Source organism: Saccopteryx leptura, chromosome 1 (genome assembly GCF_036850995.1).
Source record: "Saccopteryx leptura isolate mSacLep1 chromosome 1, mSacLep1_pri_phased_curated, whole genome shotgun sequence".
In the NCBI taxonomy this organism is placed as follows: domain Eukaryota; kingdom Metazoa; phylum Chordata; class Mammalia; order Chiroptera; family Emballonuridae; genus Saccopteryx; species Saccopteryx leptura.
Genome location: NC_089503.1, coordinates 62,980,585 through 62,999,848, shown reverse-complemented (window position 1 = coordinate 62,999,848; position 19,264 = coordinate 62,980,585). Strand labels below are relative to the sequence as shown.

Sequence of the window (19,264 nt, the reverse complement as noted above, 5' to 3'; positions counted from 1 at the left end):
GTTATTGCATATCTTCAGACATTAATATTGCTGAAGTCAAGTAGAAAGCCATTTTTTTAGGGTGTCAGTTTTTAGGAAAATAAAGGTTTCATTTATTTGGGAAGCTAGAACTAGACAACGGTGACTAATTTTTGTTTATTTTGTTTATTTATTTGGGAGGTGACTGACCTGAAATATGATTAGCACTCATTATTATGCTGGTAGCAGGGTAAGACAATTTTTCTTTCTCAAAATTAAAAAAAAAAATAGCCCTGGCCAGTTAGTTCAGTGGTGGAGTGTCGGCCCAGCACATGGAAGTCCTGGATTCGATTCTTGGCCAGGGCACACAGGAGAAGCACCCAGCTGTTTCTCCACCTCTACCCCTCTGCCTTCTCACTATCTCTGTCTACACCTCCTGCAGCCAAAGCTTTATTGGGGCAAAGTTGGCCCGGGCGCTGAGGATGGCTCCATGGCCTCCACCTCAGGCGCTAGAATGGCTCTGGTTACAACAGAGCAACGCCCCAGATGGGCAGAGCATCGCCTCCTAGTGGGCATGCGGGTGGATCCTGGTTGGGAGCATGCAGGAGTCTGTTCTGCCTCCCCACTTCTCACTTCAGAAAAATAAAAGAAAAAATAATAATAAGGGGAGGGGGTGGGGGGAAGGGTACAGAGAGGGACAAATATATGCTGACAGAAAATGATTTGACTTTGGGTGATGAGTATACAACATAATCAATAGTTCAAATGCTAGAGAAATGTTTACCTGAAACTTTTGTACTCTTACTGATCAGTGTCACCCTGTTAAAAGTTAATTTTCCAAGTAAAATTTAAAAGAAAGCAAAGGTTAAAGAGGAAATACACTTTGTATAGACATAATTGCAACATATCTAAGAGGTTAAAATCTGTAGTAAATTAAAAGCTCTTACAAATTAATAAGAAAAGGTGAACACACTGGCTGGTAAAATTGGCCAAGGAAAAAACGTGTACTGGAAAAAAAAAAAGTAAAAATGACCAGTAAACATGAAAATAATATTTGGCCTTACTCCTTATTCAAATTAGAATTAAAAGAACAAGAAAATAATTTTGTTTTTCCAAATAACAGTTCACTTCATGGTTGTGCTATAAATTGCAATAACCTTTGAACAGAACAATTGGTGTGCCCTTTAAGCCAACAATTGTATCCATAGCAAGAATACCAGGAGTAAACCAACAGAATCTCATAGTGGAACCATGAGGTGTCTCAACAAAGAAAAAGAAAGTTTTGATAAGATCCTGATGAAATTTTTAGAGTGTAGATGAAATTTAAATGAAGCAAATGATAAGTAAGGCTCAAAGCTAAGGAGGGCTTGGTAAAGGGGTTAGTACCACATCTGAACTGCTACTTAGTACACACAGGGTCCTGTGTCCTTGCAAACAATGGAGTTAAGTAGATGTGTAGGATGTTGTGTCCAATCTCTTATCCAAAGCTCTGCATTTGGGATATAAATAAAGACTGCTTTTTTGTGTTAACAGTGACTTAGATCAGGAGTCCCCAAACTTTTTACACAGGGGGCCAGTTCTCTGTCCCTCAGACCGTTGGAGGGCCGGACTATAAAAAAATCTATGAACAAATCCCTATGCACACTGCACAATCTTATTTTAAAATAAAAAAAACAAAACGGGAACAAATACAGTATTTAAAATAAAGAACAAGTAAATTTAAATCAACAAACTGACCAGTATTTCAATGGGAACTATGCTCCTCGCACTGACCACCAATGAAAGAGGTGCCCTTTCCGGAAGTGCAGTGGGGGCCGGTTAAATGGCCTCAGGGGATCGCAGTTTTGGAACCCCTGACTTAGATCCTCTGGGCAAAGGTGGGATGTACAATGTTACTGATATAACAATATATCTGAAGGTTTTGATGGTTTCTGATATTAGAAAACAGATATTCTCAGTAAGAATGTGGTAGTCAAACAAAGAAATAAGTTGTTAAGCCATGATACAGCTGCAGCATGTCCTTGGGAGAAATACTGCTTTATATTAACTTTGCATCTGGCTTTATCTGTTTCTGTTCATTTTAGCCTGATGAATAGATGCACAGGTTTTTATTTTTTCAGAATTTATCTTTTTTTTTTTTTTTTTGGAACAGAGAGAGGGATATATAGGGACAGGCAGGCAGGAAGGGAGAGAGATGAGGAGCATCAATTCTTCTTTGCAGCACCTTATTTGTTCATTGATTGCTTTCTCATGTGTGCCTTGACTGGGGGCTCCAGCAGAGCAAGTGACCCCTTACTCAAGCCAGCAACCTTGGGGTCATGTCTATGATACCACACTCAAACCGGATGAGCCCACACTCAAGCTGGTGACCTTGGATTTTCGAATCTGGGTCCTTTGCGTCCCAGTCCAATGCTCGATTCACTGCGCCAGAGTGGATCCAAGGCTCTCAGTGTTTATCTTAAGGAAAAGCTAAGCTATAGCAACAAGAATGTTTTTTGTAGCATTGCAAAAATAATTAGTATTTTTTTTGACAGAAACAGAGAGGAACAGATAGGGACAGACAGACAGGAAGGGAGAGAGATGAGAAGCATCAATTTTTTGTTGCAGCACCTTAGTTGTTCACTGATTGCTTTCTCATATGTGCCTTGGCTGGGGGAACTACAGCAGAGTGAGTGACCTCTTGCTCCAGGCAGTAACCTAGGGCTCAAGCCAGCAACCTTGGGCTTCAAGCCAGCAACCTTTGGGCTCATGCTAGCAACCATAAGATCATGTCTATGATCCCATGCTCAAGCCACGACCTTGTGCTCAAGCTGGTGAGCCCATGCTCAAGCCGGATGAGCCTGCACTCAAGCCAGTGACCTTCAGATTTCGAACCTGGGTCTTCCGAGTCTCAGCTCAACTCTCTGTCCACTGTGCCACCGCCTGGTCAGGCTGTAGTATTGCAAAATTGTGAAAAAATTGGAAGTAAGCCATTTGAAATAAATTGATATACTATAAGATAAGATACTACACAGCCAATAAAAATTATGTTGTAGAAGAAGAGTTCTTAACCTGAAACTTGTGAATCTTCTGAAATTATATAAAATTTTATGTTTGTGTTGGTATATATATTTTCCTAGTGAGGAAATTTATAGGTATAATGAGTTTTTAAACTCAGAAGGCAAAATAAAGAGCCACCTGTGGCTAATAATTACCATACTTAGCATAGTTTTAGGCAAGTCACTTTATCTTTGTGGTTACTCCTTTTTTTTTTTTTTTTTTGTATTTTTCTGAAGCTGGAAACGGGGAGAGACAGTCAGACAGACTCCCGCATGCGCCTGACTGGGATCCACCCGGCACGCCCACCAGGGGCGATGCTCTGCCCACCAGGGGGCAATGCTCTGCCCCTCCGGGGGGTCACTCTGCCGCAACCAGAGCCACTCTAGCGCCTGGGGCAGAGGCCAAGGAGCCATCCCCAGCGCCCGGGCCATCTTTGCTCCAATGGAGCCTTGGCTGCGGAAGGGGAAGAGAGAGACAGAGAGGAAGGGGGGGGGGGTGGAGAAGCAAATGGGCGCTTCTCCTGTGTGCCCTGGCCGGGAATCGAACCCGGCTCCCCCGCACGCCGGGCCGACGCTCTACCGCTGAGCCAACCGGCCAGGGCCACTCACTTCTAATGTCAGAGTTTTGTATATAGTATTATGAAATCAAGGGAGACAGCCCTTATAAGATAAAGTACATTTACCTAGTTCTAAAATTCTGACCATCTGTATATGAATTTTAGTAATAATAATATAACCTTCAATAAAAATAATAATATGGTTCTCACACTTAGTATTATTTCTGGGACACTAATTTTGTTTACCTTACTTTGCCATGTGATTTGTATATTTAGGGATTGGCAAACCCATGGGGCCAAATCCAGCTAACTACCAGTTTTTGTATAGCCCATGACCTAGGAGTGTTTTTTACATTTATAAATGATTGAATAAAGATCCAATAGAAGAAAATTCTATGAAAATGACATGAAATTCAAATCACAGTGTCCATAAAGCTATTTTGGAACACAGTCACATTCATTTACTTATATTGTCTGGCTGCTTTTGTGCTACACTGGCAGACTTGAATAGTTACAACAGGGACTGTATGATCTACAAAGTCTAGAATACTTACTGTCTGGCTTTTTACAAAAATATTTACTGATGCCTGGTATAGATGATCTTTGAAAATGAAAAACAACAATTTATGTATTAGATATTGATGAACAAAATCCAGTTTTACAAAAGACATGGGCTAATATGAGCTAGGGTATGTAGTCTAAGTCACACAGTCCCAAAGTAGAAGAGAGCAGTTTCATATTCAGGCCTTTTTCAGTTTAAAGGCAACTCTCCTGCCTGACCAGGCTGTGGCGCAGTGGATAGAGCATCGGACTGGGATGCTGAGGACCCGGGTTTGAGATCCCCGAGGTTGCCAGCTTGAACGCGGGCTTACCTGGTTTGAGCAAAAGCCCACCAGCTTGAACCCAAGGTCGGTGGCTCCAGCAAGGGGTTATTTGGTCTGCTGAAGGCCCGTGGTCAAGGCACATATGAGAAAGCAATCAATGAACAACTAAGGTGTTGCAGCGCGCAATGAAAAACTAATGATTGATGCTTCTCATCTCTCCGTTCCTGTCTATCCCTCTCTCTGACTCACTCTCTGTCTCTGTAAAAAATAATAATAATAATAAATAAATAAATAAAGGCAACTCTCCTGACCCATGTGTCAGGAGAGACTGTGTCAGGAAAGGCTGTAATGTGATTGTTGTATATATTTTAGATTTGATGAGTTTGACGAAGCAATTGATGAAGCTATAGAAGATGACATCAAAGAGGCTGATGGAGGAGGTATGTGTTTATCATTCTCCCTTTTTCTTGTAACTTCAGCCAGGAAAATAACTGGAATGCCCTGATTAGAGCAGTGAGCTTTTTTTTTTTCCTCCCCAGTATGTATCATGATCACTATTGATGTTAACAGTCTGAGATTCAAAATAATCTGTGGATACAGTATCAGTGTGTAGACTTAGATCTTGCTAATTATTTTAAAAGAGTTTTGTTTTATGGTCTGATATAAAATGTAAATGTTCCTCAATAGATTAAAATTTTACTTTGGTTTCTAAATGGAAAACCCAGTGAAACTTTCTTGTCTATTTTTAGATCAGTACTGCTATAAAATACCAAAAATTATGGGCAATCTGACTCTAAATGATTTCTTTTATTAATTTCATAGTCTTTAATATCTGACAGTAATATAGAATAATTTGAGGGTAATTTAAGAGCTACATAGCAGATTATCAGTGTTCCAGTATAGAGCACTATGATTTCCATTTAGTTACTATGAAAACTCTGCAAAGAATTCATCATAAGTAGTCTGTATGTAGTGGAACTAAAGAAGTCACTGACTTTTCCAAAGATGTATACCTTATATCTTTGCTGCTTGAATTCTCACTTTTTCAGTCCTGTAAACATAGTTTTATTTAAAAAATGGATTGGCCTCTTTCTAAAGCCATTTCCAAAAGACAGCTTTTAAGAAGAGATTCTTGAGTAACTATAGGTATGAGGTTTCTTTTTGGGGTGATGAAAATGTTTTCAAATTAGTGGTGATGGTTGCACAACTTTATGACTATGCTAAAAAAAACTTCCGAATTATACAGGTAAAAAGGTTGAATATTATAGTATATGAATTATATCAAAATGTAAAACAAAAAATGATGTTCTCTGCAAAGTGAATTTGTACTTGGTAGGACAAACGAATGTCAGAACTCTTGATAAGAGCTCTATTATCTATAGTCATCAGAATACAACATGTTATAGAAGAAAACCAGTGAAGAGCTACTAAGCACAAACAAGGATAGTTGTTAGATATTAAAACAAACATACAGTTGTCTCTCTTCTCCTCAACCTTCCTCTTCTGAATTCAGGGGTTGGCCGCGGAAAGGATATCTCTACCATCACGGGTCACCGTGGGAAAGACATCTCTACCATTTTGGATGAAGAAAGAAAAGAAAATAAACGACCTCAGAGGGCTGCTGCTGCTCGCCGAAAGAAACGCCGGCGATTAAACGACCTGGATAGTGATAGCAACCTGGATGAAGAAGAGAGTGAGGATGAATTCAAGATCAGTGATGGGTGCGTGCTTTGCCAGTAGACCCCAGTTCCTAGATAATAGGCTTAAACAGTACTAGCAAAGAAGCTGGTCCTGCTGTGATGGGGCTTTTGTTTTTCGTGCACTTAGACATCTCTTTATTTTCAAGGTATTTAAAACAGATTTAAGAATACAGATCTTGATTCTTTTTATTTTTTATTTTTTTTATTTTTTTACAGAGACAGAGAGAGAGTCAGAGTGAGGGATAGACAGGGACAGACAGACAGGAACAGAGAGATGAGAAGCATCAATCATTAGTTTTTCGTTGCGCATTGCAACACCTTAGTTGTTCATTGATTGCTTTCTCATATGTGCCTTGACCGCGGGCCTTCAGCAGACCGAATAACCCCTTGCTCGAGCCAGCGATCCTGGGTCCAAGCTAGCGAGCTTTTTGCTCAAGCCAGGTGAGCCCACGCTCAAACTGGCAACCTCGGGATCTCGAAGCCGGGTCCTCCGCATCCCAGTCCGACGCTCCATCCACTGCGCCACCGCCTGGTCAGGCTGATCTTGATTCTTTTTATGTTAAAACAAAGTAGGTTTGTGGTTGTTTGGTTACTATTCAAAATTGTATTTATATTTCATTAACTGCGTTGAGTATTTTTTTTTTTTTACAGGGACAGAGAGAGAGAGTCCAAGAAAGGGATAGATAGGGACAGACAGACAGGAATGGAGAGAGATGAGAAGCATCAATCATCAGTTTCTCGTTGCAACACCTTAGTTGTTCATTGATTGCTTTCTCATCTGTGCCTTGACTGCTGGCCTATAGCAGACCGAGCGACCCCTTGCTCGAGCCAGCAACCTTGGGTCCAAGCTGGTGAGCTCTTTTTTTTTTTTTTTTTTTTTTTTTTGCTCAAGCTGGTGACCTCAGGGTCTCGAACCTGGGTCTTCCGCATCCCAGTCTGACGCTCTATCCACTGCACCACTGCCTGGTCAGGCAAGCATTCTTTTTATGTGAAATCTTATGCTACCAAATCCACAAGAAGTCAAATATAAGAAATAGACAAGTACAAGTAATTAGATACTATTCTCCAAGGACCCTTAGAAGTTTGGATTGAGGTAAGCAATCTAGTATGGAATATCGGGAAAGTCTTCCCTGTCAAGTAGATAACGAAACAATAATGCAGAGTTCTCCTCTCAGATTGTTAGTGGAAGAAACAAGCATATAAACCACAAAAACTGTCACTTGCGTGATTGCTGCTAAAATACAGATAAGGCATAGTTAGGGTACAGAGGATTCTCAGATTAATTCAGGGAGGTCAAAGTGGAAATTAAGGTTGATGAAATTTGAAGAATGGCCAGTGGTGGCACAGTGGATAGACCATAGACTCAGGCATCAAGGTCCCAGGTTCAGAACCTTCCAGGTTGCTGGTTTGAGTGCGGGGTCACTGGATTGAGCGTGAAATCATCAGCATAAGATTCCAAGGTTGTTTGAGGTCCAAAGGTCTCAGGCCTGAGCCCAAGGTCGCTGGTTTGACCAAGGGGTCACTGGCTTAGCTGGAGCCCCCCAGTTAAAGTACGTATGAGAAGCAGTCAGTGAACAACTAAAGTGCCACAATTATGCATTGATACTTCTCATCTCCCTTCCTCTCCCCCTTTCTGTCTGTCTCTTACTCTCACTCTCTCTCTCTCTCCCCAAAAAAGAAAGGGAAGGAAGGGAGGAAAGGGAGGGGAGAAGAGGGGAAGGAAGGAAGGGAGGGAGGAAAAGAAATTTGAAGAATGAATAAATGAGTTTTGGGATTATAAGCAGGATGAGGAACTTAACACAAGTCACATGTCCAAGGCATAAAATGCCATGGACTATTTAGGAATCTCCTGCTGTGTATGCGCAGCAAAAATATGGGAAAGAAGTAGAGAGTGTTCTTGCTGAGATGCCGCCAAGAGATAAAAAGGAAGCGTGATGGAGTGTTTTGTTTGACAGACATAGGAAGTTGGACTCTAGCCTGAAGGTGATGAAATCCCATTGAAGGGCTTTGTGGTTTTTTAAAATTTATTTTTAATATAACATTTTTAAAGACTTGATTCATTTTAGAAAGGAGAAATAGAGACAGAGAGAGAACGGGGGGAGGAGCAGGAAGCATTAACTCCCGTATGTGCCTGGATCTGACAAGCACAAGGTTTCAAACCGGTGACCTCACTGTTCCAGGTCAATGCTTTATCCATTGCACTACCACAGGTCAGGCCCCCACAGAAGGGTTTAAACACCAGACTGATGTCAGGTTTACATTTTAGAGAGATTTGGGATTACACTGCTACTATACTCATTTGGAGGATATATTGAAGGGAAATGACCTAGAGATTACAGAGGCTACTTGGAGAATTGCTATAGTAGTTAGGAGGGAGATGATTAGAGATAGTATCTTTTTTTTTTTCTTTCTTCATTATTTTATTAATTTTAATTTATTGTGTTAACATGGATTCAAATGTCCCTTTCAATATAACACCCTCACCCCCAACCATGTGTCCCCCATTACACCCCCTTTATTCCCTTCACTCTAACTCCCTCCTCCCTTCCCTCTAGGATTTGCTGTCCTGTTATCTGTATTTATGTGTGATATATATATATATATATATATATATATATATATATAAATAATTTCACTAATCCCTTTACCTTCTCTGATTCTGCCCCTCATCCCCCTTCCCTCTGACAGCTGCTCCTCTGCTTCCTGTGACCCCGCCTCTGCCTCTATTTTGTTCCTCAGTTCACTTTGTTCATTAGATTCCACATATAAGTGAGATCATATGATATTTGTCTTTCTCTGCTTGGCTTATTTCACTTAGCATAATAATCTTCAGGTCTATCCATACCATTGCAAAAGGTAAGATTTCCTTTTTCATAGCTGTGTAGTATTTCATTGTACCACTGCTTTTTAATCTACTCGTCCACTGATGGACATTTAGGCTATTTCCAGATCTTGGCTACTGTAAATGATGCAATAAGCATGGGGGGGCATATCTTCTTTTGCAGCAGTGATTTGCTATTAGGATATATTCCTAAAAGTAGGATAGCTGGGTCCAAAGGGAGTTTCATTTTTAATTTTTTGAGAAAACGCCATACTGTTTTCTGCAGTGCACAAGTCTGCATTCCCACCAGCAGTGCAGGAGGGTTCCCTTTTCTCCACACCCTCTTCAGCACTTATTGTGTGTTGATTTGTTAATGAGCACCATTTTGACAGGTGTGGGGTGATATTTCATTGTTATTTTAATTTGCATTTCTCTGATGCTTAGTGATGTTGAGCATTTTTTTATATGCCTGTTGACCATCTGTATGTCCTCTTTGGAGAAGTGTCTCTGCAGTTCCTTTCCCTGTTTTATAATTGGATTGTTTACCTTCCTGTTATAGAGTTTTAGAAGTTCTTTATAAATTTTGGTTATTAACCCCTTATCAGACTTATTGGTAAATATGTTCACCCATTGAGTGGTATGTCTTTTAATTTTGTTAATGGTGTCTTTTGCTGTGCAAAAGCTTTTTAGTTTGATATGGCCTCGTGTTTATTTTGTCCTTCATTTCCCTTGCCCGAGGAGATATTTTGGCAAAAGTATTGCTACGAGAGATGTCTGAGAGTCTTCTGCCTATGTTTTTTGCTTCTAGGATTTTTATGGTTTCGCGACTTACATTTAAGTCTTTTATCCATTTTGAGTTTATTTGTGAATGGTGTAAGTTGGTGGTCTAGTTTCATTTATTTGCATGTACCCATCCAATTTTCCTAACACCATTTATTAAAGAGATTGTCTTTACTCCATTGTATGCTCTTTCTTCTTTGTCAAGTATCAGTTGACCATAAAGGTGTGGATTTATTTCTGAGTTCTCTGTTCTGTTCCATTGATCTGTATGCCTGCTCTTATGTCAGTACCAAGCTGTTTTCATTACAATGGCCTTGTAGTATAACCTGATATCAGGAAGTGTGATACCTCCCACTTCATTCTTTATTTTCAAGATTGCTGAGGCTATTTCTGTTCTTTTTTGGTTCCATATAAATTTTTGGAGTATTTGTTCTATATCTTTGAAGTATGCCATTGGTATTTTAATTGGAATTGCATTGAATTTATAGATTGCTTTGAGTAGTGTAGACATTTTAATGATATTTATTCTTTCTATCCATGAACACGGTATATGCTTCCATTTGTTTGTATCTCCCTTGATTTCTTTTTTTAATGCCTTATAATTTTCCGAGTACAAGTCTTTTACCTCCTTGGTTAAATTTACTCCTCAGTACTTTATTTTTTTGTTGCAATAGTGAAGGGGATTGTTTCCTTAATTTCTCTTTCTGACACTTTATTGCTGATATATAAAAATGCCACTGATTTTTGAACATTAATTTTATATCTTTGCCGAATTCATTTATCAGGTCTAGTAGTTTTCTGACTGAGACTTTAGGGTTTCCTATGTATAGTATCATGTCATCAGCAAATAGTGATAGTGTTACTTCTTTTCCAGTTTGGATACCTTTTATTTCTTATTCTTGTCTGATTGCTGTGGCTCGGACTTCTAGAACTGTGTTGAATAAGAGTGGTGAAAGGGGGTACCCCTGCCTTGTTCCTGATCTTAAGGGGAATTGCTTTTAATTTTTGTTCATTGAGTATTATGTTGGCTGTGGGTTTGTCATAGATGGCTTTTATCATGTTGAGGTATGTTTCCTGTATTCCTACTTTGCTCAGAGTTTTGTTCATAAATGGGTGCTGGATTTTATCAAATGAATTTTCTGCATCTGTTGATATAATCATGTGAGTTTTAGTCTTCTTTTGTTTATGTGATGAATCATATTGATTTGCGAATATTGTACCAGCCTTGCCTCCCTGGAATAAATCCCACTTGATCATGATGTATGTTCTTTCTAATGCATTGCTGGATCTGGTTTGCTAATATTATGTTGAGGATTTTAGCATCTATGTTAATCAGGGATACTGGTCTCTAGTTTTCTTTCTTTGTAGCGTCTTCACCTGGTTTTGAGATAATATCTTTAAGAGGTGGACTGAAGAGGAATTAGTAAATGATTAGAGGTGAGAAATAAAAAGGGAGAAATTAGAATAAGTACCAGATTTCTGGTATGAGTTACTGGATGGGTGATATTATCAGATACCAGGCTAGGAAACAGAAAGAGGAAGAGTAGGTAAGGAAATAGTGAGTTTGCCTTTGGACATGTTGACTTTAAGGTACAGGGGGGAAGCCAAGCAATTTATGTACAAAAATTAGCATCAGTTCAGCTTCATAACTCCTAAGAAAAGAACAAGTAGCAATTTTTTCATTATAGGGAAATTGATACAATTATTCAGATATGATATTAACCATTATTTAATGATTCACATTGGACTTGCTAGAACTTCAACTCAAGAACTGTCAGAAACAGGTTCACAGTTTTAAGTGTACCGTACTATCAAAATTCATGTGATTTCTCTTGGACAGATCTCAAGATGAATTTGTTGTATCTGATGAAAACCCAGATGAAAGTGAAGAAGACCCACCATCTAATGATGACAGTGACACTGATTTCTGTAGCCGAAGGCTGAGGCGACATCCCTCCCGGCCCATGAGGCAAAGCAGGCGTTTACGGAGAAAAACCCCAAAGAAAAAGTATTCTGATGATGATGAAGAGGAAGAGTCTGAAGAGAATAGTAGAGACTCTGGTAAAAATAATTTGTATTAATAAATTTTGGTGATTTCTGGAGCTAAGAGTTCTTAAAATAAAATTCCATTCAATTATTATTATTTTTTTTTTGGTGATAGAGACAATGATAGGGAGAGACTGGAAGAGAGAGAGATGAGAAGCATCAATTCTTTGTTGTGGCACCTTAGTTGTTCATTGATTACTTTCTCATATGTGCCTTGATGCGGGGGGGGGGGGGGGGGGGGGGGGGCTACGGCAGACCGAGTGATGCCTTGCTCAAGCTGGTGAGCCTTGCTCAAACCAGATGAGCCCGGGCTCAAGCTGGCAACCTCAGGGTTTCAAACCTGGGTCCTCTGCATTCTGGTCTGATGTTCTATCCACTGTGCCATTGCATGGTCTGGCTCCATTCAATTTTAATATAAGCTTTTTTATTACTATTATTTTAATTAAGTTTGAAGTGGGGAGGCAGAGAGACAGACTCCCACATGCACCCTGTCCAGGATCCACCTGGCAAGACCTTATGGGGTGATGGTCTGCCCATTTGGGGCCTCTGCTCCATTGCTCAGCGACTGATTTCTTCCTAGTGCCTGAGGCAGAGGCCATAGAGCCATCCACAGCACCTGGGGCCTACTTGCTCCAACCATTCGAGCCATGACTGCAGGAAGGGAAGAAAGAGAGAGAGGGAAGTGGGAGTGGGAGGGGTGGAGAAGTAGATGGGTGCTTCTGCTGTGTGCCCTGGCCGGGAATCGAACCTGGGAAATCCACACACCTGGCCAATGCTCCATCACTGAGCCAACGAGCCAGGGCCTATCATGACTCTTTATCAGTGATTATTTCTTAAGAATAGGATATTTTCTTCAATAACCATGGTACAATGATCAAAATCAGAATTTGTTTGTTTATATAATACTTTTTTAAGTGAGAGGAAGGGAGATAGAGAGACACACTCCCACATGTGCTCTGACCAGTTTCCACAAGGCAACCATCGTCTGGGGCTAGTGCTCAAATCAACTGAGCTAAAATCAGAAATTTTAAATTGATACAATGCTATATATTATCTATCAATAGTATGCATTCAAATTTCATAGGTGTCTGCCCTGGCCGGTTGGCTCAGTAGAGCGTTGGCCTGGCATGCAGGAGTCCCGGATTCAATTCCCGGCCAGGGCACACAGGAGAGGCGCCCATCTGCTTCTCCACCCCTCCCTCTCTCCTTCCTCTCTCTCTGTTTGTTTTTTTTATGTTTAGTTTTATAAGTTCTTGATCAATTTTGGATGTTAACTCTTTATCATTGCCGGATATTTTCTGCCATTCAGTGGGTTGTTGTTTCATTTTGTTGATGGTTTCCTTTGCTGTGCAGAAACTTTCTAGTCTGATGTAGTCCCATTTGTTTACATTTTCTTTTGTTTCCCTTGCCTGAGTGTGTGTGTGTGTGTGTGTGTGTGTGTGTGTGTGTGTATCAGAAAAAATATTAGGAGAAATGTTCAAGATTTTACTACCTGTTTTCTTCTAGGAGTTTTATGGTTTAAAGTCTAACATTTAAGTCTTTAATCCAGTTTGGGTTTATTCTTGTGTATGGTATAAGAAGGTGATCTTGTTTCAATTTTTTGCATATTTCTGTCCAGTATTCCCAACACCATTTATTGAATAGACTATCTTTACCCCCAATATTGTCCATTATGTCAGTATTTTTCTCTAGTCCAGGATCCAATCCAGGAATACATATTGTATGTAGTCATGTCTCTTTAATCTTCTTTCATCTGGAATATTCTTCAAACTTTGTGTTTATTGACCTTGACATTTTTGAAGATTACAAAACTAGTTATTTATTTTTCTTTTTCTTTTAAGTGAGAGGAGGGGGTATAGACAGACAAACTCCAATAGGCTCCCTGATTGGGATCCACCCTGTAACCCCCATCTGGGTCCGATGCTCAAATCAGCTGAGCTATCCTCAGCAACTGGGGCCACCATTTGAATCAACTGAGCCACTATCTGCTAGAGGGGAAGAAGAGAAAGAAGGGGGTAGAGGGATGGGGAGAGAAGCAGATGTTTGCCTCTCCTGTGTGCCCTGACTGGGAATAGAACCCAGGACATCCATTTGTGTGGCGGACACTCTATCCACTCAGCAAACGGGCTAGGGCCTAAATATCCTGTTCTTTGTGTGTGTGTGTGTGTGTATTTTTCTGAAGCTGGAAACGGGGAGGCAGACAGACTCCCGCATGCGCCCAACCGGGATCCACCCGGCATGCCCACCAGGGGGCAATGCTCTGCCCATCTGGGGCATCGCTCTGCTGCAACCAGAGCCATTCTCAGCGACCATGCCAACTTTGCTCCAATGGAGCCTTGGCTGCGGGAGGGGAAGAGAGAGACAGAGAGGAAGGAGAGGGTGGAGAAGCAGATGGGAGCCTCTCCTGTGTGCCCTGGCCGGGAATCGAACCCGGGACTCCTGCACGCCAGGCCGATGCTCTACCACTGAACCAACCGGCCAGGGCCAAATACCCTGTTCTTTATCAGATGTTTCACCTACTAATTTTAACATTTGTTGATAGTTCTCTAATTTCATTATCCCTACTATATTTATTACTTGGTGTTCTGTTAGGAAGCATTTTCTCTTCTCCCTTGTTTATTTATTTCTTTATATCATAATGTAATTGTGGATTCTTATTTTATTTTTTTTTTTATTTTTTTTTTATTTTTATTTTTTTTTCATTTTTCTGAAGCTGGAAACAGGGAGAGACAGTCAGACAGACTCCCACATGCGCCCGACCGGGATCCACCCGGCACGCCCACCATGGGGCGACACTCTGCCCACCAGGGGGCGATGCTCTGCCCATCCTGGGCGTCGCCATGTTGCGACCAGAGCCACTCTAGCGCCTGAGGCAGAGGCCACAGAGCCATCCCCAGCGCCCGGGCCATCTTTGCTCCAATGGAGCCTTGGCTGCGGGAGGGGAAGAGAGAGACAGAGAGGAAAGCGCAGCGGAGGGGTGGAGAAGCAAATGGGCGCTTCTCCTATGTGCCCTGGCCGGGAATCGAACCTGGGTCCTCCGCACGCTAGGCCGACGCTCTACCGCTGAGCCAACCGGCCAGGGCCTTTTTCTGTATTTTTCTAAAGCCGGAAACGGGGAGAGACAGTCAGACAGACTCCCGCATGCACCCGACCGGGATCCACCCGGCACGCCCACCAGGGGGCGTCGCTCTGTTGTGACCAGAGCCACTCTAGCGCCTGGGGCAGAGGCCGAGGAGCCATCCCCAGCGCCCGGGCCATCTTTGCTCTAGTGGAGCCTCGGCTGCGGGAGGGGAAGAGAGAGACAGAGAGGAAGGAGAGGGGGAGGGGTGGAGAAGCAGATAGGCGCGCTTCTCCTGTGTGCCCTGGCCGGGAATCGAACCCGGGACTTCTGCACGCCAGGCTGATGCTCTACCACTGAGCCAACCGGCCAGGGCCATGGATTCTTATTTTAGTTAGTAGACAAAACATGTTACCATCACTTATTTAGGCTCAGTTTGTCTTCAGACTAGCCATTTTGAAATGCTTGAAGTCCATTAGGGAACAAGGTTGGATGCCACAGTTCAGTGGTATTGTTAGCATTCTTCCAACACTGTTGATCCAGTGTCATAGTCAGACTCTGGTTTATTGATTAGAAGTAACAAAGAATAGTGCTATTTAGCAGTGCTTTCAGAGTTTTTAGTAGCCCTGTATGTTTAGCAGATTTTAATTCCATGTGGAAAAAAGCAAAAAATAGAATGCCAATTTTCGCTTATCACTTTTCTATGGTTAGAGAACTTAATCTCTGTGGCACATTGTGAAGTTGCAACTGTAGCCATTCAGCTACATACATAGGAACCGCAGATTATCATGAGGCAGAATGGTAACTATCCACCAGAAGACCAGTTGTGGCTGATGTCCAGCTAACTGGGTAGCTCTCAGTTGAATGAGATACAGGTTCTATAAAACACCTTTTCATCTTGAGGGTTAACTGGTAATAAGATACATTTGTCAAGTAGAAGCGCCCATGTGCTTCCCTACCCCTCCACCTCTCACTTGTCTATCTTTTCTCCTCCCCTCTTGCAGCCATGGCTTGATTGGAGCAAGTTGGCCCCAGGCGCTAAGGATGGCTCCACAGCCTCTGCCTCCTGTGCTAAAAAATGGCTCCAGTTGCAACAGAGCAAGGTCCCCCAAATGGGCAGAGCATCTCCCCCTAGTGGGCTTGCCCAGTGGGTCCTGGTCGGGATGTATGCAGAAGTCTGTCTCTGCCTCCCCTCCTCTCACTAAAAAAAAAAAGATACATTTGTGATGTTTGGCATAAAAGCCCCAAAGATTTGCTAATATTATTAAAAGGAAAATAAGTGACTTAAAGTTATTATTTAAAAATTGTTATAAATTAACTCTGCTTAGGTTTTTTTTGAACCTAAGCTAACTACAATTCTAGTTAATGAACTTAAATTTTGTATGTGACTTTTTTCTTCATTTTTTTAAAATAGAAAGTGATTTTAGCGATGACTTTAGTGATGATTATGTAGAAACTCGGCGAAGGCGGTCAAGGAGGAACCAGAAAAGACAGATTAACTACAAAGAAGATTCAGAGAGTGATGGTTCCCAGAAGAGCTTACGACGTGGTAAAGAAATCAGACGAGTTCACAAACGCAGGCTTTCCAGCTCAGAGAGTGAAGGTAAGGAATAAATCTCTATATTACAGAAGTTTGGACAAGGCAGAAATAAAGTGAGTTTAGGATTGTGGTTCTATACCATTTCTAAGAAAATCTATATAACCAATACTATCTTTGAGTCAAAACCCATTATTATATGCCTTGGTCACTCTTTATAGTTTAAATAAATGATACTTGAAAGAAGGTACTACTTTTTAAGGTTGCCATTATAATAAGTTCTTTATTGAAACTAAAAGAGTCAGAAAATTGTGATCTGAGCAAGATTTTTTCTGTTTATGGCCTTCATTTTGAAATAATCTCCTTTGATTTGATCACCTGAATAGCTGAAACATTTTCAAACCGAGGTAGTTATTATTATTTCTCTCCACCCTGCCAATGAGCTTCAGTTGATAGTTTTGTTTTATTTATTTTATTTTATTTTAAGCGAGAGAGACAGACAGGGACAGACAGAGACAGGATAGTAGAGAGAGATAAAAAAGTATCAACTTATAGTTGTGGCACCTTAGTTTTTCACTGATTGCTTTCTCATGTGTCTTGACCGGGGGCTCCAGCTGAACCAGTGACCCCTTGCTCAAGCCAGCAACCTTGAGTTTCAAGCCGGTGACCATAGGGTCCTATTTATGATCCTGCTTTCAAGCTGGTGAGGCTGCACTCAAGCCGGCAACCTTGGGGTTTCAAACCTGGGTCCCCAGCATCCTAGGCCAATGCTTTATCCACTGAGCCACTGCCTGGTCAGACGCTAACTTTTATTTCTTCATAGTTATAGCTGTGCCCCATACCAAAAGTTCAGGAAAAGCTCTAAAATATGAATTTGTGATATCCATTTATTCTTTGCAGTTGTTCCAAAATTCTCCCTAAGTTCATTTAAATGATTCTAATCCTTACCTTTCCCTCTTTATATTTTTATATATTTAATTTTCCATTGTTTATTATCTGTCTTGAAGATTGCTTTTACAGATCCTTGTCAATTAAGTTTGAGTCCATGCCAGGAGAGAAAGTCCATGAGTCCATGTTTGGATAGGTGACGCTCAAGAAGGAAGGTGAACATGTAGTTGAGTATGTGTTATCTTCATGTGTCATAAAAACAATTTTATTCAACTATTAAAAACAAATACTTAATTGAATTATTGACTATTCTAAGGCACTGGGAATAGAAAAATGAACAAAAGAGCCAAAAACATGTACCTCTTAGTTGGGGAGAGAGAAAGAATATATAAAATAAATAAGTAGAATGTATGATAAATTAGGTGAAGCTAAACACTGTAGAGAAAGGTAAAGGAGAATGTTAGGTTGGGAGAGTAATTGTAATTTCAGATTGGGTACTACTGAAATAACTCAGCAACAACAAAACATTTGAGTAAAGACCTGAAAGAAATGTTGGGTGTATGTCATGCAGTTATCTAAAAGAAGAGTGATACAGGCCAATGAAACCGCAGTGTGAGGGTCTTGAGGCAAGTTTATGCCTGGCATGTTCAGAGAATAGTAGGGAGGCCAAGACAGAGGAGAATGAGTGAGGGGAGGAATAGAATGAGATGAAGCAGGAGATCAACAGGGGCCAGATCATGTGTAGAGCAGTAGTCGACAAACTAGAGCCCACCTGTTTGTGTAAGTAATGATTTTGTAAATCAAGTTATATTGGAACATTATCATGTCCATTTTTTCACATATAGTTTATACTGCCTTCCCACAAAGTTGAATAGTTGTAATAGAAACTGCACAATTTATTTTGCCAACTACTGATGAGGAACAGCGCTATCCAGTTGAACTTCCTGCAATGATAGAAATGTTCCAGCCTGACCAGGTGGTGGTGCAGTCGATAGAGCGTTGGCCTGGGATGCTGAGGACCCCGGTTCAAAACCCCAAGGTCACCGGCTTGAGTACAGGCTCATCTGGCTTGAGTGTGAGGTCACTGGATTGAGCATGGTATCACAGACATGACCCCATGGTTGTTGTCTTGAGCAAGGGGTCGCTGGCTCAGCTGGAGCCCCCTCCCCCAGTCAAGGCACATATGAGAAAGCAATCAGCGAATAACAAAGGTGCTGCAACTATGAGTTGATGCTTTTTATCTCTCTCCCTTCCTTTCTGTTTCATCCTGTATGTCCCTCTCCCTCTCTCTCTCTCATACACGTGCTCTCTCTCACTAAAAGAAAAAAAATGTTCAGTATCTATGCTGTTCAAAATGGTAGCCACTAGTATTATGGCACTGTTGAGCATTTGAAATTTGTCTAAATATAACAGGAACTGAAATTTTTATTTTAATTAATTTAAATTTAAAATAGCTTCATGTGATTAGTGGCTACTATATTGGATAGTATAGTAGGCCATTGTGTACAAACTTTGGATTTTATTTTATACAAAATGAGAACTCATTGGAGAATTTTGAGCAAAGGAGTGATATGATCTGACTTATGTTTTTGTTTGCTAATGGTCACTTTGTTAATGCATAAAGTGAAGGAGACAAGGTCAGAATCTAGGAGACCAGGTGGGAGGCCACTGAAAAAGGCCAGGTAAGAGATGATCATGGGTAAGACTAGGGCAGTAGTAGTAAAGGGATGAAAAAGTTAAATATGGAACATTTTGAAGGTGGACTCAAAGATTTACTGTTGGGTTAGATGGGAGAAAAAGGAATCAAGGACGACTTAGTAAAGGGGATCAGTAGAGTTTCCAGTAACTAAGATGGTGGAAACCAGAGCAGTACAAGTTTGAAAAGGGGGTTTAGGAACTCAGTTAACACATTAGATTTGAGATGTCTGTCTAGAAAGCCAAGCATAGATGTTGAGTAAGCATTTTGATACACGTGTCTGGAATTTAGACATTGCCTAAAATAAATGTGAGAGTTCTCAGCACAAAGATGTTATGCCAACCCATGAGACTAAGTGTGG

At 41.0% G+C, this 19,264-nt stretch overlaps 1 protein-coding gene across 3 annotated transcripts in view; it reads left to right on the top strand.

The window, feature by feature from the left end:
• Positions 1–19,264, top strand: part of RSF1 (remodeling and spacing factor 1) — a 174,668-nt gene that overhangs the window by 147,669 nt on the left and 7,735 nt on the right. For all 3 annotated transcript variants that reach the window (XM_066369263.1, XM_066369256.1, XM_066369274.1), the window contains 4 exons: positions 4,750–4,817; positions 5,891–6,098; positions 11,519–11,739; positions 16,197–16,385. In XM_066369263.1, the coding sequence (XP_066225360.1) occupies positions 4,750–4,817; positions 5,891–6,098; positions 11,519–11,739; positions 16,197–16,385 (686 nt within the window). The remainder of the gene's footprint in view (positions 1–4,749; positions 4,818–5,890; positions 6,099–11,518; positions 11,740–16,196; positions 16,386–19,264) is intronic.